The 24074-nt window shown below is 36.7% G+C and overlaps 1 protein-coding gene across 1 annotated transcript in view; it reads left to right on the top strand.

Annotated features, from left to right (window-relative positions):
• Window positions 1–24074, top strand: part of PRKCE (protein kinase C epsilon) — a 278304-nt gene that overhangs the window by 94197 nt on the left and 160033 nt on the right. The window contains exon 2 of the mRNA XM_079298248.1: window positions 1740–1803. Coding sequence (XP_079154374.1) covers window positions 1740–1803 — 64 coding nt within the window. The remainder of the gene's footprint in view (window positions 1–1739; window positions 1804–24074) is intronic.

Raw genomic sequence — 24074 nt, 5'->3', positions numbered from 1 at the left:
AGGGATGATGTTGGGGGTTTGTGTGTGTGTGCATGCTGGGATCTGAACTGCATAAAGCATTCTACTGAAAGCTTAACCAAACAGTGTACAGTGCTGAAACAAACAGAGCATCAGACATGTCTGTCTTTAATACAGCCATCTGTTGAATGCTATAGCAGTTTTTCCAAAGCCTCCCTCAGTATAGACATCAAAGTCTATTCATGCACCTGTGCTTCTGATCTTCTAATATTTTTCTTATTTAAAAATGGTAAAGGGAGAGGAGCAGTATTTCAAGATCAGCCGCTTTATTTAAAACAAAACACAAAAAGCCAAAAGCCCCCAAAACCCCCCTCACAAAATTCATGCTGCCAATTCAGCAATTGATAAAAAAATGTCTTTTTTGGAAATTCAACACTATTATTTATAAAAGACCAGATACCCACGTTTTCATTTTTCTCTCCTTTGAGTAACCCCTGGCCTTGCTAACACTATTTCCTGCCTGCTCTATTTACAATGCAGCTGCTGAGATAATTTTCTTGATCTGATGTCCAATGACATCAGCAGGACCTGTAAACTCTTCTCCCAGTCTTCTCTTGAAGGACAGTGGTCAGTGGAGGGAGGAGCTTGCATCATCCTGATGCCCTCAGCAACCATGTCCTGAAAGAGAGGGAAATCCTCTCCTGTAAAATCCTCTCAGGTACTGAGAGAAACCTGGAGACAGAGCAGGTGGCCCCATGGGGCTGCCCACAGAATGTAGGTTGGCCAAGCCTGACACAGCCAGGGTGTTCTGCATAGGACAGGTCCTGGCAGACAAGGCCCCTACAAATCTTACCTGTGTGGTTTTTCCAGTGAAATAGTTTGAAAATGCAGTGTCACATCGCTCGGTGTCTAAAATTGTGACAGTAACTGTTATTGCAGCAGAAGATACTGATTGCAAAATGTTTTAATTTATTTTTGGGAGATGTGTGGCAGCAAAAATAGCTTTTAATTTTTCTGTACTGTTAAGGTAATCAAATGTAGCAATATTTAGATTTGCTGATGAAACTTGTGATAAAATGCAGGGAGATCTGTAATAAGCTCTTTGTGGTGCCTAAGCTTTCCAGAGCTTATTCTAATACCCTGTGAAATCTTGGAAGTACAGCAGCTTGATACTGAGCACCTGTATTTCATGCTGAGTGAAAGTGATCTCCACACGGGTAAAGGCTCCTTAAAATCCACCAGAATGGTGCAAAAATGAGGGAATTTTGTGTTTCAGAAAGAGAGGATGAAGCATGCATTTCCTTCTGCCAGTGGGGACACAAAGAGGGTATTATAAACACGTGTTAACCATCTGTACGAGCTGTGTGTGCTCGTTTCCCCACTCTGTGACCAGAGCTGGCCTGTCCTGCTCTGTGTTCTTTTCCACATTTGCATATCTGGGCTCAGTATGAATTACAGTTAAAAAGCTGCTCAATTGTGGCACTTTTTGACTTTCTTGAAAATAGTGGTGCAAGCATATGTCAGAACAGTACATTCAATATTTGCAGTGTAAAATTCACTGAGCTCAAACTTTCTAAGTGTGCACACTTATTTTTTATTCCAGTGAGGGTGCAGGGTCCTCAACACCTCTTTGCAAAAGGAGGCTCTATTGCTAGAGAATGTGTCCTGCCTATACCTTGACTTGGTGAGGTTTGGAAACTTCTTGTTTCCTGGACGTACAGTCACTTGCTTTGGGAGCCATTCTAAATTTGATCTTGTTTTTCTTTTTCTCTTGATTACAGATTGACTTGGAGCCAGAAGGGAGAGTGTATGTCATCATAGACCTTTCAGGATCGTCAGGTGAAGGTAGGGACTTTCAATATTTCATCTTTTTGTGAATGGAATCTCCAAGACTCTCTGCAATAAAAGTATTAGCAGAGGTGTGTGCTGATATCCTCGAATCTGTATGAGCTGAAGTTAAAATGAACACATTTTATTCTCTGCCTTTGAGTCCATAAGCAATTGCACTTATCTTACCCTGTTAATCACTGGTGGCAACAATACCAGCTAAAATTATCATAATGAAATGATTGTACTTTAGTAATATTAACTTCTAGAGGAAACTTCCAAATTCTTTAATTTTAAGAAATTAACCATTATGTAGGTAGAAAAGATAGCAAAGATGAGGGACAGGAGTTTATTTACTTTTAAAATTTTTTTCTAATATTTTATATTTTTCCATTTCAAGTAATGACCAGAATGTTATAATTGTATGAGGTGTTTTCATTTTTATGACATAGTAGATACATGGTGGAAAAAGCCCCAAATATGGAAGAGAAGTATTTATTGCATTCTTAAGAAAAATTCTAAAAATAATTTTCTGCTGTCAAGTGATATACTGTCGGAATAAGATAATTTATGAAGAGGTAAATCTGTGTGTCTTAGTCATGCACTTGGTGACAGCCTGATCTGCCAAAATGGCCTAGATGATTGATTATCTTAAATTATGTCCAGCAATCAGCTTTGATCAGCTTCCCCCAGCAGCTCATGGAGCTCAGTTAAATGGGGTTATCGCTGGTTCACAGTACATAAAGAAGATTCACATGAACCCTGACAGGAGCTGAAACCAAAAATGCTATGAAATAAAATTATTTTGCCTGGCACAGTGGAGAAACAGCAGAAGAGCATGTTTATCTTTCTGGTCTTTGTAATGAATTGCTGCACTCTGACCAGCTACTAGCAGTAACTTGCAAAAACATAAATTTTGTTTTTGGAATTCAGGATTTATAACAATATATCTTATAGCCCCTTTTTTGTACCTACCTAAGATATTCTACCATTTTTTCTTCCTGCACGTCAAAGAAAATTTCAGTTTAATAATTGTTTCTACGTATTTGTGTGAGTGATATGACAATGATCACCTGAAATGTGATTACAGGCATAGGTGTGATTCTGTCCTAGGGCAGGTAGTTGTACTTCCAACCTTACACTGATGGCTAATTGATACCCAGGTGGGCCTGGTACTGCTCATTACTATGCTGTTACTATTTCATCCCAAGATGCATTAAAGTGAGTCTGACTGTCAAAGAGCAGGAAGAATCGTGTTATGTGGTTCTTCAAAAGTTGTTTAAAACTCTAACCTTTTACACAGGAGAGTAGAAAAAGGCTGTTCTAATGTCTCCTTTATTGGGTGGTGACACTTGAAAGGTACTTGGAAAGAAATTTGTTTTGCTGCAGTAGCATTGGGATGGAACACACAAATGGAATCAGGCCAGTGAGGGAAAGCAGCTTATGAAATGCTTATGGGAAGCTCTCAGGAAGACCAAGAGGATTTAGCTGAGGTGAATTTGGTGGAAATTAGAGAAGTTGGTGCTCTTGCAAAATGTGATGGAACTTGTCTGGTTTTTGAGCTTTCCCATGCAATTAAATAAGGAATGTAAAAGAGTGTAAAACTTCTTATGCAGTGTGTAAAAGTGTTGTGTATTAGTATCGCAAAATTCTCTAGGAGGGTTCCAGTTTTAGTCTCAAAGGAAAGAGACCAGGTTTGTGCAACTGCTGGTAAGCCATTTTTATAGTGTTGTTAGGGATACTGTGAAATCCTGTTATTGGACTGTTTTATTAGGACTGTGGCCTAAATAATTTTGGATATTCAGTTATGTTCTTGGAGCATCTAGTTGAACATAACTGTGTGCACCCTTGTGTAGTGAACAGAAAAACCAGACCACATGGGACGTAGCTTATTCTATGTGTTTCAAAAATGTCTCTTTATTTTTATGCACATATACATATGTATGCAGGTAAAGATAATGTATCTGAGAGGTATTTCATGAATTACAATGGGCTAGTTCATTCTAGTTGATCTGTATTTCTTGAATATTAAAGGAATACCTAGGTGCATCACTTTTGAGTGGGCAGGGTTGGTTAAAATTGACCCAATTTTGGAACCAGGATCTTGGTTTTTGCATAGTTATCACGTTGATTAGCAAGATTACATAGTAGTTTTTTCATGATGCACAATGGGTATCACTATTCCACCTGGAATTTTGGAGGGGGGAAATGGGCTATTTATGAAAATAGAAATACATGCAGCAACAATTTTAACTGGAAGAAGCAATCAAGTTGCATGTTTCTTGCAAAAATGTACTTTATACTCACCAACAACTGTTGTCTTGTAATGCTGTGTACTGAAAGTTGAACTTGTTTCTCCTACACAAGCAGGTTTCTAGTACCAGCAGTCAGTAACGTAGCTTCTGTTATTTGGCACTTCTAAAAGCTTTATCAGACAGATATCCAAGTTTTCTCTTAGTATAATTGATTTAAGATTAGTTCAATCCATTAATATGGACAGAGAGCATTGCTCTCTACTGTACTGCCTCTAAAAGGTAAAAGTCCTAATTTTCCAAGCAAGCTGTTATGTGAGTAAATTGGAATGTAAATTGAAAGTAAGCTTATATTGTAACCATATACCCCTTACAATCCAATTGCTGCTTAGTCCCAGCTGTCAGATTGCTTATCCTGCTGCACTATTTGCATTTGTATGGTAAAACAATGAAAACAGCTCATTGTTATAAGCTGACTTCCTCAAAAGCACATGATTCCTCTTCCCTCCCCCCCCCCTTGTCTAAGCTGAATCATTCATGGATTTGTGTGGCTTAGGTGTGCAGAACAGATGGAAATCTGGCAGGTTACAAAGGCAGGTAAAGAGTACTTCTGCCTCTCCCTAGGCAGAGAGACTTGAGAGCCACCCCAGCATATCAATATCAGCCCTTAACCAATATTTTTACATGGAATTATAGAAAGAACAGTAGAGTTGCTGGCTTTGCTACTTGAAGTTTACAGTGGATTGTTCAAATTTCAGGGAATTTAGATTTGTTCTGAAAAAGTAATTTTCTAGAACTTGCTTCCATTCAGTTCTAGTCTTTAAAGCAGAAAAATATTGGAAAACACAAATACTTAAGTCTGAGAAGTGGAAAGCAAGCTACATAAAAAGCCCTTACAAGAAAACAACAAACCCAAGAGAAGTGTTTTTATCATCAGCCTTTTACACTAATCCAATTTTGGAAACTCCTCATAGCTTCTGAATGTTTGTTTCTGCACTGATAGGGATGGTGAGTAACTATTTATTTTAGCAGTCTTCTGTAAATTTTGTAGTAGGAACTGTCCAGCCCACATACTGAAAAGAAAATGCTAAATAATGATGCTCTCAAAAGTTAGCATTTAAATTTTTCTGCTAAAACATGGAAGTTTCCATATTGTGCTTCCAAATCAGTTCTGCAATATAATTAACCATTTTAGTGTTGTTGACATAGGAAAAGGGTGAAAAAAAAAGCGCCTAAAATGCATCTTTTAAATTCTCTGTGACACCTGTGAGTCATGTCTTTACACTTCCTTTGCCAGAATTCATGTGCAATGTTATTTACCTTCTGTAGATTATTTTAAACAGGTCTGTGCATATAGAGTAAATCTATATTTGTTTTCTGTGAATGGAAGCAGCTGTATCAGTGGAACCTTCCCAAATGTAAATGTGCACTAAGGTGTCTGTTCACAGTCTAAAATAACTGCAACAGTTGCTCAGTAACAGTTAACTGCAACAACTAATCAGTAAAGTTTTATTTATAATTTTCTAAAAAATAATTTTAATACTTTAGTTGGGTTTCTTGAAGTGTTTAAGTGTTTTTTAGGAACTGCCTGCCCAGAGCTTTAAGGGATATTTCAAAAACAAATCCCTTTGGTCTAACAAACAAATGTGGCTTCTTGGGACGTGATACACCAACAGTATGAGTTGGAATTTGTTACATAGATTTGCTAGAGTTGGGTACATGGATATGTTCTGTGCCATATGCAAGCATACAGCATCCTTAAGCATTTCTGATAGTTTGCTTTTTGGAGACCAAATCAAAATGTGGGTGGCTGCAGTTGTTATTCTACTAGAATAGTTTATTAGTGTTGCAAAGCATGTAATCAGTCAATTCTGCTGTTAAGTAAACATTTGGTGACTCCCCTTTATGTATGCAGTTATAAGAAAAACAAAGTTTATAATAGGCTGGTGTTTGTAAAAAGGAATTAGCTTGGAAAAGATCTATTGTATTTATTCTCTGACTGCAAACTTGATCTAATGGTTGCACAGATTTTTAGTCTTGTATTTTGAACTTCTGCCTGGACTATGGAACAGGATGTGCCCGTGTATCAGTTCTGTCAGTGAACAGGAGAACCTGCAAGTCTTGCTGCCTTATTCATTCCTTCAGTGCTGCTTATTGTGCAAGGTCATATCGATTTTCTATATTAATTCAGTGATGCTGTAGTGTATGCAGCATTTCTGTACTGAAGTGCACTCACTAACTGTTTTATTTGCATGCTTTGGCAGTGTCTTTGCTTCTATTTTTTCATATTTTTCTTTCAGTTCTTATGCAGCTTGGTACGTAAAGTTTTTTGAATTATTTGCTAAATTCTTAAGAGCTCCAGTGTAGCTGATTAAAATCCAAATGCAGGCTAAAGTTTAAAACTTAACTAATATGACACAATTATTTGGTTTGCAAACTGGAGTAACAGATGGCCAGCAAGTGGGTAAGAGAGGTAAATTGCCTGAGGAATGATTAAAAACATTTTCAGCCAAGTCAGTTTTATGTGTGCTGAGAGAAAGGTGCTGGTGTATTTAACAGCTTGTAACCTGCTTGCTGCATTTGTCATTGAAGGTTTCTTCTTTCTTTGGAATTACTGGTTTATGTGGGACACAAACATATACAGTCACTTGCAGCAGCTTTCTGCCAACTTAATTTTTGAGTTCCCATTTGAAATATGTCAATATTAAATCAACTGTGGACAACTTCATAATGACCTTGACATGTTAGGTTTTTTTTCTTAACTGTGTTTATTATAGGTGGCATGTAATACAAATTTTAGAACTATTCAAAACTCTTTTTCTATGATCTAATTTTTTTCTGATTTCTAATCAATTGTAATAATTATTTATCATTGTTAGAAGTTCCAATTTGCATTATGGATTTGTCTTTCTCTACAATCACAGATTCCCCATTTTTGAGTGGGTAGTTGAATTGCAATAAAATGCCACAGCTTATAATACATTCATCTTCAGATTCATCTGCTTCTAAGGTACTAAAATTGCACAAGATGAAGAACATAAGGTGATACTTACAATAAAGCCTGCTGGCTGAAGTAATGATATTTTGTGAGTGGAAAACATTGTTTACATATGTCATCTGGCCTTTTTGCATTGAAATAGCCAACAAAAAGGTCCTTGGAACTCTTGACTGCACCAGGTTATGTATTTAATATGTAATTTAAAATACATTAATTTGGAAGAGGTTTTCCAGTTCTTCTTAGTTTATTTACTTGAAGGCTCTCAGGTTTGCAAATACGGTTATTGTTGATTGGTGTGTCAGGACAGAAGGTCTGCATAAAAAAAGTATTAGCAGAAGCAGAGAATTATTCTTAATGCCATTTTTGTATCCCATAGATACATAGATTTTGATAGATCTGTGACATAAATACAGCTTGTTAATCAAAATATCCAGAGGATTTGTTTCAGGCCTTCAACTTCAGTGGAATTGATACAGCAAGAAAAATTACATTTCTGTTCCATGTTGTAGCATTCTTTTGCAAAAATCTGTTCATAGAAAATATCCCACAGGATAAAATCTTTCTCTACAATTCCTAATGTATCTCTTTGCAGGTGCTTTTCCTTCAAGTACTTGTAGTTGTCATCATCATTAATTATGCTTCTTGTGCCATAAGGGCTCAGTGAATGAGATCTGCTTGTGCCAGGCACTGTTTGAACAGAGAACAGTGGAAAGTGCTTAATCAGAAATCTCAAATTCCTAAATTAGGGAGCATTTCAGGAATTTTTGTTACTGAAGAGAAGTGGTTGCTTTTGCTAATATCTTCTATTGCAAAGGCAGCTTTGACAGGCTGTTTGTTGGTCTGTTCCCCATGGCCATCAGCTGCTGATCTTGGGCTGCTGAACAGGCAGTGAAAGAATTCTTGGATTTGTTCAGAGTTTATATTACTGACTCAGATCTCAGACCTGAATATTCTTATGGTAGCAGCTCACCTCTCTTTATCAATTTCTTGGAAACCTTCTTAGAAGTTACAAATTTTTCTTTATTTTCACTGATGAATCTCTTCATCAGGTTGTATCTCTAGTCCATCTTTGTTGCTCCTCCTGGTAGTATCATCTCTCTCAAAAGGTTCAAGTTAATCACCAGCATTTCACTGCAAGTAATTGTGTTTTAAGATTTCAGCACAGGAGTCAGCCTTCTTTATTGTGTTAGTTTTCTCTTTGCTGGTTTGACCACTTGTTTCCAAACGTTGCATCTTTATTGGATTATTTTTGCTTGTTTGATTTTAAGCGAGAATAGATGGAGAACGTATTTTTAATAACCCCTGCACTTATGGTAAACACATGGGGAAAAAGAGACTCAGTCTATTCTACTATTGAAACCTTCTTATCTCTTATTTTGCCCCCCCAGAATTTGAATGAGTGTTCAACTCACACATTCTTACTTTCCTCTGTATGTTAATGTTTGAGAAGAAGCTGAGTGTTGGAAATATCTTAGGCAGACCCCTAAGGAAATCTGGGGAGAGTCAGTGGTTTAGTCAATATGGATCTCTCAGGGGATCTAAGGAGCCTCTGTAGCTTTTCAAGAGCTGTGGGTGAAACAGGATCTGCACAAAAATCTCTTGTGGCATTGTGGCAACTGATCTTCCAGTGGTAAAATGTAAAGTATCTGTGAAGTAAGGATGCTGGAAAACTATTTACTGAGACTCAGCATGCTGCTTGAACATCATATTTTTAGACTCAAGGCTGGGGCTTTTCCTGGGAGTTAAAATAATCTGCAACTATGTGAAAAGGACAATGGTGAACTGGCAGTGCTAATTGGACTGTTTTTGTCTTCAGTCTCTTTACTCATGTAGGTTTGCAAGTTAGAGCTCTTCTACAAATGCAGCTTCCCCTAGAGGTTCCAGGGATTATTGTGTGCTCAGGGAGATACAGGGTTTGAAGTGTCAATATTGTGTAGCTTTTCTCTCTTCCTACTGTAAAGCAAAATATCCAGTCAGGAAAACCAGACACATTTGTTGCTCTGCTCTGTTCAGTATCAGTAAGAAGGCCTTCAATCTAAAGATCTAATTTCATATTTTATTTATAGCTTGGATAAAGGTAGAATCCTACACTGGCATTTTGGCTTTCCTTCTGCTTTAAGAGAAAAACAACAAACAATCTTAAAACAACAAATTTCACCACAATCTTCTTTTTCAAAATTCCTTATGTAGTATATCAACTGAGAGCCTATTTGCTTTGAAGCTTTAGTTTTATGTAGATAGGCTTTGGGGAATTACTTTTTTTTTGCCCCATTCTGGTTTTCATTTCTACAGAACCAAATCAGCACTCATTCAAATGATAACTGGGAGAAAAGGTTAAAATCAAAGAAACAAAAGAAACAAACTGATCTGCAAAGTTTCTCCTTCTGCTATGCCTTTATCATCTTCTCTTAGGAGGGATAATGCAGAGCTGCTACTAATATGCTTTTTCTCTTGGAAAAAAGCTTATTTGGTTTAAACCTAAAATACATCAGAACTGATGTGTGGATACTTATTACAAAACTGAAAATTTTTTGCCCTTTTTTTTCTTTTCTTGAAATTATTCATCTCTTTTATGACTTTTTTTAATAACTATAAGAAATCTTTAACCATCCAGATATTGAGTTTCTGATTTGTTTTTTATTAAGCCAACCAACCCATGAAACGAAAAACTCACCAAACAAACTTCCCAAGTATTGCATTTATACTAATTTGGAGATGTGTAGATTTGTAGGTTGCATTGCTCAGCCAAACAACTTTCTCATCTCAAATGAGCCACACTAAATGAATCCCTTTTTTTTTTCCCAGTGTGTTAGAATATGTAAATGTCAGTAGATAACTGCAGTACCTGACTCTGGTGTGCATATGCATGTTGTTGCAGTAGGTGATATATTTCTTCTGAGACAAAGTTTCACCCATTGTTAGCGTGGCTTCTGAGAGCAGATAATTTTGTGTTGTTACCCAAATGACAATAACTGGAAAGTCTGAGAAGAGGAGCTGTGAAATAATGTTAGAGTCTACGTTAAGTTTTTGACTCTTGCCATTTGACTTGAGTAATGACACAGGCATTTATTTGGGAAAATGAACCTTGCAGGTTAACAGTTGAACCCCAGATTTCCTTTTAAAGGTATCTGTGCACACACAAATCAGCACTTGGTGACAGTTCAGTCTGTTAGTGCATGAGCCTTTTAAACTGCACTGCTCAGTGTAGAGGTTCTCCAAAGGGTGCTTATATAAATTTAACTTTGTGTGGCAAATGCCTTCATAAGGAACATCTCTCCATGAATTTATAGCCATCCCTTGGACTGTATCCAGTTAGCTGATTGAACATCTGGGAAGCATTGTGTGTTTGTACTAAGCCCTTACTTTATAAAGCTGGCTCAAGCTTTTCAGGCAAAGATCAGTGACCTTTCCTTGGCAGGCTTTTAGCCACTTGCCAAAATAAATGCTTTGCAGGGAGCAAGACAGAGAGAAAATTTGGCTTCAAGGCACCTTTATATTGTACTGGAAGAGTTTGTACTTGCTTAAGGAAGACTATGTTAGGCTGAAAAAGGATTGAAACTCATATACATACCATGTTCCCAACTGCTGTCACTTGCTTTTCCATTTATGTAGTAAAAGCTCTGATTTCCATATGTTGGGGAGATTTTGCTAAAAAAATCTTGCAGGGCCTTTGGAATAGGAATGTTTAATTTTATCACTGCCTATGCCTCGTGTGTCTTTTGAAGAAAACAGGAGAAATGTATCACATTAAAAGCTATAGTGGTGTTTTCATACATAAGTGAAACATGAACTAGTCGTAGGTTTTGAAATAAATACACCTTTTGTGTATTTATTTCACACCTTGTATGTGACTACGTATTTCACAATAGAAGACACAACATGGGTGAGTCCATACTTCATAAAATACATAATCTCTATTCTTATGACTTGTTAAGGTTTTGCTTTACACTTTTGCTGGTGCAGTAATATGCTCTGCATAGATCTTTTCCCTCTTCACCCTTGTTTCCCAACAATACTGAAACCTGTTTATTTTTTGGGTAATTGAGGCAAAAGGCCTTGGTATAATCTATTCTGATTAATCAATTAGGGGGTGGACAAATGAGAAAGTACACACATAAAGACAAGTCTAGCCATGTTCCTGGCTATTCCATGCATGAGCTGGATTATGGAAACTTACTTGTTCTGTGAATGTCATGAGCCAAATGTCTACTGCCTTCATCATAGCCTGAAAAATCTACTACTCTTTTAAAAATATGAATTTTACAGTAGTATAAGCAGAGGGTCAAAAATCTGCCTTCTTTAATTATAGTTTTGAAAGATTAAACTATTTCAACCTTTTCATGAATGCTCTATACTTGTGGTAGGAAAAATTATTTTGCCACTGTAAAAGGCATTATCTGGAATTAAAAATTGAGTAATCTTGCTTCACTTGCAAGTTAGAGTTTTATAAGGAAGCTGCAAAGTTCAAAAAGGAAGATTCAGCCCTTTCATTATTTATCTGGATTTTTAGAAGAGCTATACTAAGGGCAGTATTGCAAGCTGAGGTAGACACTCTAAGCCTTGCCTGCTACTTTGTCCCTTTTTATTTTCATTGTATTCTTTAGTTTGCTTTCATTATTTCTGCCGTATGTCGTCCATGTATTTATCAAAAAAAGTGAATTGCATATTACAGATATCAGGAATAATGTAAAATATAGATTTTAATGTGCACTGTCAGCTTTAGCAAAATTGCAGCTATTGCATGCTGTGCAGATTGTTGAATTCATGTATGGTTAGGATGAGGTATATTTCTAAGAAATTATACTTCTGTAACATCTACACACATGCCCACACTAAGCTTAAGCCTTGATAAATGGTCAAATCATATCAGCATCTAGGTCAAAATACTCAACCTGAATAAATCTGAGGAGTTTTAATAACTCCAGTTTGCACCAGCAGGACTCCTTCCTCCAAGACAGAAGAGAGTTTAGAAAAACAAACCTTTTTTATATTAGAGTATTGTAAAGAAACACTGAGAAATACTCCTTTTTTTAACTTCATTATTATAGTTCCCAGTTCAGTACCTGGAAACTGGATCTTTCCCGTGACTTTTGAAGCATGTGCTTTTCTTTACTAGACACAGTATTTTAAAAAAATCTTCAATCCAGCATTTTTAAACTTCATCATGGAAGTTTTCTGTGCTGTGAATGATGCTATTTGAAGGAAACCTCTTCTATTGCAATTCATGAAGATTCTGTAGTAGGTGAAAGTGACCCAGGGTATTTGTTCACCTCTGCCTAAAATACTGGCAGCAGTTGTACTTCTCCTTTTCAGAGCAATGTAATTGTTTACATGTGCCCAGCAGTATTGTGAGGCAAGAAAGGAAGAAAGAACTTTTACTACTTAGACTTCAGAAAAATGAAACTGTGAATGTATAATCACTTTGAGACTTTGGTCAGGTTTCTTCAAATCCTAGGTATAGCATCTGTAATAGGTGTAATATTTAACTGTAGTGTGATAAGGATCTGGAACCATCCCATGTTCTATTTGAAGGAGTGCCCATCTAACAGTCCAGTTCTCCTGCTAATCCTGTGTCAGGACTTTATTTGGGGCTTGGTAAAAATCAGGTATCTCCTGTGGAAATGTCTTCTTGTCTGAAGAGAGCTCCACAGGTCAAAACTTTAGGATCAGGCTTGAAGCTTTGCCTTGAGGGATGAGTTCTTAGTTTTGCAAAAATAGTCCTTTGTATTTTAGTTGAATAAGTAAATCAGCAATGCACTGCCACATGTTCAGTTAGCATTATATTTAATATATTCACAAGCAGAGTTCACAAATATTTCAGTGCTTCATAAATGTCAGCATGAGAATCACACCTACCTACTGAACAGAGGAAAAAGAGGAATAAAAAGGTCTCATTGGCTGCAAAGGTAGGAAGTAGAATTTAAATAGTGGGGAGTTGGTTTTTCAACTACAGCAACTTGATTTTCAATGTGTGATTTACTTTGGCTTTAGAACAGCTTGTGGACTAAACAAGTTATTTACTTTTAAATGAGTTAGAGTGTTTTTGAAGAAAAGTAGAGTTAAAATTTATTAAGAATTCTTAGGGCTTTTTTCTATAATTCATTTGTATACACTCCATATTTGTAGCAGATTTTGTGACTATCCACACTAAGAGAAGTTTGTTTTAGAGTATGCAGTTTTTATGTGCTCAGCTTTTGGAGTGTTCAGAAATGTTTAGTTATTGTATTAAATACACTTTGAGACACGTGCAAATCCAGTACTTCAGGCAAGATAATGTTAATGCTAAATATTAATAAAAATGATGAACCCATTTTATAATGTTTCTGAGTCTGGGATTGCCTGGTTAAACCCTGTAACTGGAGTAATTTGTACATCTGCTGTCCTGACTTTGGGCAAAGTTCTTCAGTGCATTAGCAAACTTCTCTGGAAAACTGGAGTAGATCTGTCTATTGTGCTGCAAGGCTAATGTAAGTGGAAGCATTCCTTAAAAGAAAGAGCTTCATAAAGACTGGAAAAGGACTTGAGATTTAGATTTATATCTTCTCTTTAGTGAGCTGCACACTCTTCACTGAAAGACTGGAAAGTACACTTGGTGATGTAATGAACTGGCAGTTAATAAAATGCATTTATCCCTGTTTCAGAATACTAAATAAATTTTTAGGTTGAGGGAGGAGTTGTATGTTTTAAGGGTTCATTATTATTAAAGTCTTTTTGATGGATGTAGTTACTAAATTATGGTAAAGTACTTTTTCAGAATTCTTTCTTGGAGCATTTTACTGAATGTAATACTTGGTGTACAAATGCAGGAGTTATTAATTAGTAGTTAAACTTCTAAATTTGGCCATTAATAAAACACCATTTTTGGTTGGTTTTTTTCCACCCAATATGTGGTGGTGTGGATTTCAGATCTGATTTCAAATTACCAAAATCATAACAAAACAGAAGCTGACTCAAGTTGTGCAAAGGGATGTTTAGGTTGGATATCAAGAAAAATTTGTACAAATTTTTTTTTTTTACATAATTTATACAAAAAAAGTATACTGTCCAGGGAAGTGCTCGAATCACCATCCCTGGAGGTATTTAAGAGACCTATAGTAGCACTTAGGGACATGGTTTAGTGGTGGACTTGGCAATGCTGGATCAACGATTGGACACAACATCTTAAAAGTCTTTTCCAGTCTAAATGATTTTATGAGGATTTTACTAACTAATGATTTCAGGACTTGAAGATTACAATTCTTTAACTATAGTTTGGGTTTTGTTGGTTTTTTTCGTTGTTTTTGTTTGTTTTGCCCTTGTGGTTTTGATTGTTTGTTTTTGGTTTGTTTTTTTTTTTTTTTTAAATAATCACTCTAATTCTAGGTCTTTATTAGAGAGCATAAATAAATTCTGTGTGCATAGGGAAAGTCAGTTATCTAACTTACACAGGACATACTTGACTTAGTCATGTAATCTTTGTGGGATACAATCAGTACCAGAAATTGCATCTCTTGTTTAGTTAAGATCCTGCTTTGGAGGGTTTGGTAGTATCATTTCAGAACAATGTGTAGCTCACTAAAAGTTACTTAGCTTCCCTTAGGTGGATTAAGCATTCCCCTTATCTGTGCTTCAGTGTTTGACTAGGTTATGTAAGAAAATCCTATGTTGTTCAAGTACTTTTCCTAAGTTTTTGTCTGGGAGAAGGGGAGGAAGACTTTACACATGCAGTAATATCTTGGTTGATGTCTTCTCTGAAGGAACTCGCAGTTTCCACTAAGCCTTTTGCCACATTAGGGTGTGCTCCAGCTTTTCACGTTTCTGTTTCTTTGCACCTTTATTTACAGCTTTGTAATTCTGTATTGGGCTATGAGCTGTGAAATAGCATGAGCCCATGTTTCTCTGTCTTTTTCTTGGGTCTCAGAAAGCATCATTGGAACTCTTGCCACTGACTGGACAGATCACTTGAGTTGTCAGGCATAGTGCTGTCTGACAAACTGAGAATAGGAACTCAGTGAAATACTTGGAGTAGGGAATACAAACATTTCTCTATGCCAGTTTAGCTACACAGAAAGAACTACGGAAAGCATTGGAGAGTATTCAATTTCATTGCTTCTGCCTTTGGAGGAAAGTAATTTACAAAACCTTGTGAGAAGCTGTCCAGTACATTCTACACAGCTTCTCTGCAGTGTTCATATTTTTTTTCCTAGGAAACAAGACTCCTGATTCCTAATTCAGTATGTAGTGAGAGTAGTCAAAGCAGTTTTCCTTTGCTGTGTATATGGCAGACACACAGGCTATAAAAGCTGTATCTGAGAACTTGAGTCTTCTTAATTTCTTTGCCCAAACTCTTTTAACCATATAAAGTATTACAATGGAACTATCATGTTACCAAATTATTTTTCTGAGTCACGAATACCAGATGCTGTTAAGTCACAGCTACCACCACTTAGAGCTGGATTTACATGATAGTTCCATACTGGTTCCTTCTTACAATGCTGCTACTGCCAGCATTACTGGTATTGAAGGACTGCATGAAACACTAAAAGAGTATTGGATTTGCTACAGCACAGTTGAGACTCAAATTGTTGTAGCATTTCTGGCCTGAGCAGTTTGGATAAAATCAGGCACACAGTATTTCTTCTGGGATTGTAATGAAGGCAGCCCAGTTCCACTGAAACAAATTTACATCAATAAGATAGTTGGAAGACAACATGGAAAGAATCCAACCTTTAAATTTCATACCTACTTTAGAGAAACTAAGAAAATAATCTGCCTTTTAAACATCTGGAATCTATTTCTTCAGTTTTATGGTATTGATGTTGGGTTTTCTTTCATTCATTCTTCTCTCTGTTTCTGGGAGACATATGGTTAGGGTTTTTAATTAGTTAGAAAATGGAAGTTTCTGTTAAGGATTATTCAGAATAAAGTTAAATAATGGCATTGTTAAATTCAGTAGGATCGAAATTTTATTGCTAGTTTCCTATTTTTATAGCACCCAACTAAATATTTTCCTTCTTATCCTGGATAGTGCTTCCTCAAACAACAACTGAGGATGGACTTCAGTTGGTGTGCATTAATCACAGATGATCTGAACATCAATGTGCTGTTAAACATTATGTAGTTCCAGTTTAAAACAAAAGTTGTAGGTTTCTCTTTTTGGAAATTTGCTGCTACTTTTATGTAGCTGTGCAACCAGTAGCATTTCAGAAGGTAGATTTCTAAGAAACGGGCACAATACCTCAGTCATTGTGAAAAAAGACTATTATTTTTGAAAGACTTTTTTTTTCACTTTGTTACTATTGTTGGTAGCTCTTTCCAGTGATGCCAGTGGAAAAGCTGGAGCAGTTAGGCAAATGTTCTCTTGAGGCAAGCACCTATCCACAGAAATCAGTGTCAATATAAGGCTTTTTCTCCTTAGGTGGCTATATCTCGGGTAAAATAAGGAACATAAGTAATTTAATTTCCTATGGAAATCCCACTTGTTCTCTGCCTCTGTAGGCACTAAAGCCTTAATCTGTCCTGTACTTCTTTGTGTGGGGCTTGATTATACACAGCTCTCAGTACCAGTGCATACAAGTGATGTCTTCTCTTGCTAAACCAAACAAAGCTTGTTTTATGCCTTGTTACAATGGGAGGAAAACAGCAGACTACCATTAATCCCATTGTTTGAAATTGGAGCTAAAAATCAAAGTCAAACTTCATTTTCTGCCTGTTGCTGGGAGGTTGGATTGTATTCATTATCTTGCTGACTGGCCTGTAGCTGTCTTCCCTTGCTTCCTGCTGAGCTGCTTATCCCAGCCCCAAGTGCGTTGCTTCCCCTTCCACTTCCTGCCAGCTTCGCCTCCAGAAGTGCAGGCAGGCCAAAATCTCAAGTCCCTGCCCTGACAAAACTGATTCTTACTTGGATATCAGTATTTGGAGCTGTAATTTCCTGTAAATCCTTCCTTGCTGGGCTTTTTAAAGCTTGCTGTAGTTAGGCTAAGTAAAAGTACTTACATAGAAGACAGAGCTGGTTGAAGAGCAGAATGGATTTTCCTCTGGTTTGTTTTGGAAAGACCACTGAAATATGTAATTGCTCTGGGGAGAAGTCATGACTTTACTGTGGCAGAGACTGTGGATGTGTATTATTTGGAGTTGACCCTTAGCAGGGAAAAAAAAAAAAAAAAAAATCACTTCAAATTGTAATGTTTGTGTTCCATTGCAAGTTCTGGGGATAATTTTGCCTTTATGTAGAAATAATGATGCATGGAACTGCCAATCCAAAACACCACTTGTACATTTTGCTTTTGAGAAGATAAACAGTATCCATAGGAAAAACATGCGAAATAGGAAATACTGTTGTGAAAAGACCACTCAATTTCAAAACCAAAATTCATCTTAACTTTGTAAATATGAAGAAAACTTAGACTAAACTGCTTTCATCGGTCAAAAAAACATGTATGTATATAATCACATGCATATATGTGTGTTTTGGTAATTGAAAGAAAAAATTTCTTACTGCAAAACTTGTCATGAATACCTGGAAAATGTTAGTATTTGATACATTGCATCAGTAAAATGAGGAGTCCTGTTATGGTTTTAACATACATTAATATGGAGCATATTAATAATTAATAATATGCTAATAGCGTTCTCAATGCTATTAGTGTTATATAACATTATATTAATATTAATACTAATAATATTAATATTCATAGTATTAATAGCGTTATAATACTAATTACTGATAATTAATAATTAGAGTATTTATTAATACAGATTAAACATGCATTCTTTTTATGTTCCAATGACCAAGTTATCTGCAGTTTTAAGTCCAGATTATCATTTTGCCTGCCTGGAATATTCCTAGGTAGAATAATTTTTATTTCAGAGAATAAATAAATAATTTAATTTATAAGAATAAATGAAATATCCAGTTTCTAATTAGGTTGGCTTTGGGTGGTCTCACCTAAATATCATTGCACATCCCAGAATTTCACTTTGCACCTAGTTTCCCTCAACACATTAATTGTCTTCTGAATGAAAAAAACCTAAACAACTTATGTCCATCATGCATTTCCACTGCAGCTGATGACAACCATCCAAAATTAGTGCTTCCCAATACTGAATATTGTCTGTCTTGAGATGGATGCATCAAAATATTTCGATACCTTGCAAAGAATAAGACTATTTTCTAAGACTTTCTTTTGCTTGCTATTTCTGCTTATGGCCTAGTAGTAATTATGTTCCTTGTGGCAAAAGCACATAAATAGCTGTTTGAAAACTAAATAAAAAGTCAAAGCAATTTTTAATTGTTTCTGCAAGTAAAGAACATGAAAATATTGCTAAAATTTAAGTAGCCACTTGACTATGCAGCAATACCTATTATCTGAGGTATGAAAAAACTGGTGTTACAAACAAATTGCAGAATAATAGGTTATGTAATTTAGAATTAAAATATTATATAAATTATAGTCTTGATACCATGTCTTATTCCTTCTACTGTTATTGTTAATGTCATTTATATGGAAAGCAGCCAAGGTTTCCTCTGCATGGCAATAATTGCATTTATATGGTATTTTTTATCATGGTACACTTTATATATTGCTTAAGCTTTACATCTTTAGAAAATCTGGTTTTATGTGTTCAGAGATGCTGCCAGGTTGGGAGGATTATAGGCTGGCGGGTTGGTCAGTGAATACAGAACTCAGGAAGCTTCCTCAGCAAAAAAGTATTTGACTTTGGACAACTCATCCATTTATCCCACATCTCAGTTCTGTTTGTATATGAGCACTGTTATTAAATGTGATTGCCACAGGAATAAAATATGTGAAAAATTAATCAAGCAGCTCGGGCTGCAAAGAGACTGGAGCATGTTGAAGTAGAGATTGTCATGGTGCCCACGGGAGGAACCTGAACTTCGACAGTCAGCAAGAGAAAGATGACACAAAACTAACAGATACATCACTGCCAGATACTACATGACAGAAGCCTTTAAAATCCTCCTTGTTAACAAGAAACAGCTTTTCTGATTCTGGAGGAAAATATAGTTTCAAATGTTGGTATTTGTTTTTTTTAGTGCAGTACTTCAAAGCCTTCAGCTAGTAGCAAGTTCTTTATTTTTTGCCTTAGGCCATCAGACTATGGCAGACTGTGAGGCAGAATTGTTTCTTGGGAGCTGCACACTGGAGATTGGGTTCAATTCTCTAAGGGAGGTCTCTCAGCTCTTCTCTCAAATCAAAACCCCTGAATAATATTGAACTAGAACACAATAATTTTAAAATGCAAGTTTTTCAATTTGCACAGACAGAAGGAAGTATATCAAATTGTTCTGTCAGTTTAGAAGAAAAGCTGCTGGTGCAGGTTCTGATTTGCTCTGCTACCCTAACCTGTTAGCTGCTCCTGAAGTCCATGACAAAGATCTGCAAGGCAGGCTTTTCCCATAGATCAGCCCTAGGCAGTCTTTTTGGTGTTTCTATTAGCACATGGTCACTTCAGAGATGCAGTGGAACCCACAGTGTGCTTCACCTGTGACCTCCTTGAGAAGAAAATCAAGTCTGGGTAATAAAGCCATGCAATAATATTGACATGAAAGTGATTCATTTTAAAGCTATTAAATTATGACTGAAATTCTTTTCAGAATTGAGCACTGTGATCCTCATTCGTGCAGGGTAACCTGATGTACAGGTTGCAAGTCAAATACTTTATCCTGTGTCTCATCTCTGGGACACAAATAAGGAAAAAGCAGCAGCTTAATGAGAAAGTGCAAATTTTAATTTTTTGAAGTTAAATATTCCACATTATGGCTTTAGTGTAGAGTATCAAATTATCTCTGATTGGCCAAGTCTTTTATCCACATGCTAATCACTGTAATGGGAAATATGGACAGTCAAATTTTCATAGTGTATTTCCTGCAAGAAGAGAGAAATTGATTATGAAAATAGCTGAAACATCTTTTAAAGCTACAGAGATTTATGTCTGAAATAGGTAAACTCTTTGGAAGAGTTTGTTTTGCTCTTGTTACTCAGAATTTATACACTTGATGTTCAGTTCAAAGTATTTCAACCTTATGCTTTTACCTGAACGAAGTTACATCCAGTAATGGTAGAGGGAATGGATTTTGATTTGTAATTGATTAGCTGTCTTAATGTGTTTCCATCAATTGAAAAATGCACTAGCACAAGCAAAAGCTCAATATTGCTCCAAGTAATTTTCCAGGCATCTATGTTTCAGTGGCTGGATGGCATTTAAGGTAACTGTGCAATGTAAGGGATGCTGATTTCATCCTATATTGCTGTCATGCTAATGACTAATAGTGCTGATAAAAGGCAGTTGAGCATGTGCCTGGGGCATGGAAAACTCACTCTGGGGTGAGCTGTACCATGATGTCAGCGTTGTTTGGAATGCATGGATTCCATCATGGCTCTGTGTTTTGTCTTTAAATAGTCCTTGCTTTTATGCAGGGCAGGTCTGCTCTGATTTACAGCAAAATTCTTGTCTCTCTGGTGGTGTTCAATTGCAATCGGCACTGTAGACAGAAGCAAAATTTTTAAGTTTTAAAAAAGAATCGCTGCTTTTGATATTGAGGGAATAATACTTGGGTGGCCTGTGTGAAATTAGTTGGTGGTCCAAGTTTAATTCCTCATGGATGCATCAAAAACAAACCATTTTTTAAAACCCCTTCACTATAAACAACACCCTTGCTGATACATTCAGCATGGAACAAAAAACTGAGCTATGGAGGAATTAAATCCTCTGTGACCTTTAGCTTCAACTTCTCTTAGAACACTGTCCATAGTGGTAGAGGAAAATCGAGTCCTCTGTGTTATTTTGTTACTGGATTTCATAACCAGCATACAGATATATTTTAAGAAGGGACCTGCATCTACTGTTCACTCATTTTTGACTAATTACAGGAAGCCATAAAAAGATTTATTTATCTACTAAATTACTTGAAATGTAATTTCTGTATTTTACCTGTTGGCATGCAATAAACTTGAATCTTGCCAGATTTCTTGCCTTAGTCCTTACTGGTTAAACTAACAATTAGCAAATCTGACTTGATTTTTATTTCTGTGTATGAGATTGTATTTTTGTAGTTAAGTGTTCCTCACTGTCAGTCAAAAGAAGGAAAAGGAGCAAGTGAGAGAATCCACTCACTAAGACTGTCTGCTGCTGGCTGTAGCTGAGGAAATCCACATACTGGTTGATGACAGCCAATTAAATTAATTAGCTTCTTGGTGAGATACTTGAAAATTGCACTGTGCCATTAGATTTTAGCCAACTGCAAATAGATAAAAATGGAGAAGCTGTGATTGTTTATTAGTGGTATCTGAAGATAACTTGTCATTTTCTCCTTCTAATGTGGTGCATGTTCTTTAAGAAACAGCAGAATGCATGACAACCATGATAGTTTTTATTGTGCTTATGTGTGTCTATAGTGACTTAGAAAAAATTATGTAGGAAACATAACAGACTTCCATTATTCCTGTTATTTCTTAATTTACCTTGGATATGGTTAGCAATAGCATAATACAGTCCTTGAGCCCCTAGGTGGGAGCTTTACCTGAACCTGTTAGGGTGACTGGGAATGCAGCATGTGGGCTCACTTCAGGGTCTGCAGCATTCCCTGAAGTGGAATTTGCTTTTAGAGACACCTCTCTGGACAGCTGTATAGAAACAGCTGTGCAGCAGTAGGGCAGAACACAAAGTATTCACCCGAACCTTTGTGTCTGCCATGGTTTTAAGAACGTTTCCCAGGTTTTTTGTGGCAGATGAAAATTCTCTGTACTGCAGGGGTTTCTTGGTGCTGTACACCCCCCTCGTGTTTGTCCCAGAGCCTTTGTCTCATCCTTTCATGTGCAATAACACTCCAGTGCCCAGCTGCTTCTTGAGCCTAATAACCCAGTGGAGTTTCTCGCTGGAGGATGTTTTACTTTAAACAAACCATTCATGTTTCTGCTTCTGTTGTTTCCCAGTATTCTGCAAACCAGGAATCAGGAACGGGAGGAGCCCTAGCTGAGCAGTCATGCAGCTGAAGGCTGCACGCTTCCTCTTGGCTCTCTGCACAATTTTTATAAATCCAGTGCAAGATGTTCTAGTGTAGTTTGACTGACACCTTTCCCTGTGCATCTTAAGAAAGGATCACTGTGGTGAAACTTAATAAAATTATTTATCGGCACATTGCAATGTTTGCTGTGTTAGCCAAAGGCATTCTCAGTGACAGTGAAATGTAGCAATAGTAAAAGTGGAAATATGATAGTGTTGCATGCTTAACAGCAAATGCAGGTCCTTTAAAAGTTTAGTCTGCCTTTCTCATTTTTATCCTTGTTTTAAATTTCAGTTTCAGAAATGTCGTTTTTTTAGGCTTACCTTCAATCATACACAAGCTGTGGCTAAAACAGTGTTTTCTTGTCATCTTTTATTTCTGTGCAGAATGCTCTTCTGCATGGAATAACTTATAGAAGGAAATAAAAATGCTGATAAAATCAGATCCTGTTGATGTAACTAAATGTATTTATTTCAAATTGTCATCCTGCAAAGATGAGATTTAGTAGAGAGAGGACTCTTGTATTTGAGGCAAAGGAACATCTGCAGGTGCATCTGGAGGAAACACTTGGATCCTGTGTGTTGTGCTCTGTTTTTACTGGGCTGTTATTATTGGTCACTGAAAGGCAAGATGCCAAAACTGGACAGGAAATACTTTTTTTTTCCTTTCTATGAGAGTTTTCAGACAAAAAAAAAAATATTTTGCATGGAAGTTTCTGCAAATGATGCAGAATTTTGTTAAAAAAAAACCTATTTCCCATCCTCTCCCAGCCTTTTTTTTCAAAAGGGTTTAGGAGTAATCTTGGCCAAACCTAGTGTGTGACTTGTTGAACTGAATTCGTTATAAATAGGTGTTTCCACTCAGCTTTGCATTTTGACAAAAGAACTTTTGAGCAGAAACTTCCTGATTTTTCAGGCAGTGCTGTTCTAAATATAGGAACTCCTAAAGGAGATCTAAAAATGCTTCATGCTCAGGTACTTAGTATTCAAAACCACTATGATGACAGTTCATTAAAACTTGAGAGGTGGATTGGGGAAAAAAAATTCTATGCCTAGTCCATGTTGTTTGTGCCTCCTGCCTCTCAAGATGTTCAGCATGTCATTTCCTCATGCCTCAACATACACTCCCCTTGAAAACAGCTACAAAGCTGTTTCATTTTTCTGTGTCTGTCTCTTCTTCCTGATGAAGATGATATTGCTCCTTCTGGGAACCTGTTGGCTTACTTCAAATGTGATGGAGCAAATGAAGTGTCAAAGGTGATTTTTTTCCTAAAAATCCCAGTGATGAATAAATGGCTTGGTACAGAAAGGAGGACTTTTATGGAAGATTCAGAAGTTCTTAGCAACCATTCATATCAAATTGATAGGAAAGCAGACTTTGGTAGTTCTAGTTTTTATGGAAGCACTTTTACCTGTCAGGGCATCTCCGTTTAGTTCATCTGCTGTTTTTCTAGTTTTTTTTTTTTTGTTTTTTTTCTTGCCCCTTCTCCTTGGAGGCACTATTGAAAAAAATGCTCCATACTTTGTCCAAAACTCTGTCAAAGCAAATGTGATTTAAAAGCAGAGGCTATTCCTAATAGTCCCCTTCTGTGCAGCGTGTAGCTGCTGGTTCATCACTTTGCTGCTGGACATGGATCTCCTGGTAGACACTTTGCCCCTTTGTCTGTGGCCTGAAGATCCACTTGTATCCCTATGAACACTCTTGGGACCTGAGAGACTTAACAGTGTGAAGTTTGCCATACTCCACTGAGCTGAGAACACATATTTCAGTGTAACAGACCAGTCTTTGACACTGAGTGATCCTCCACCCCCATCTCAGAGATCTCATGTCAAGTCTATAAATTACCTTTTCTCATGAGACACAAGTATTTGATCTGTACTTGTCATTTGTATCAGAAGATCAGTGAGAGCTCTGGGATGCAGCTACTTTGCTAGGACTTTGACTTGTCCATCTCATGAAGAAAAAAACAACCTGCAGGGAACAAAATCCATCTGTTCTTTTGTGGAGCATCCATCCAACAAGACCATCATAC

This window comes from Erithacus rubecula, assembly GCF_903797595.1.
Source record: "Erithacus rubecula genome assembly, chromosome: 2".
NCBI classification, from domain to species: domain Eukaryota; kingdom Metazoa; phylum Chordata; class Aves; order Passeriformes; family Muscicapidae; genus Erithacus; species Erithacus rubecula.
The sequence above is the reverse complement of the archived record's forward strand: the minus strand, read 5'-3'. Positions and strand labels throughout refer to the sequence as shown.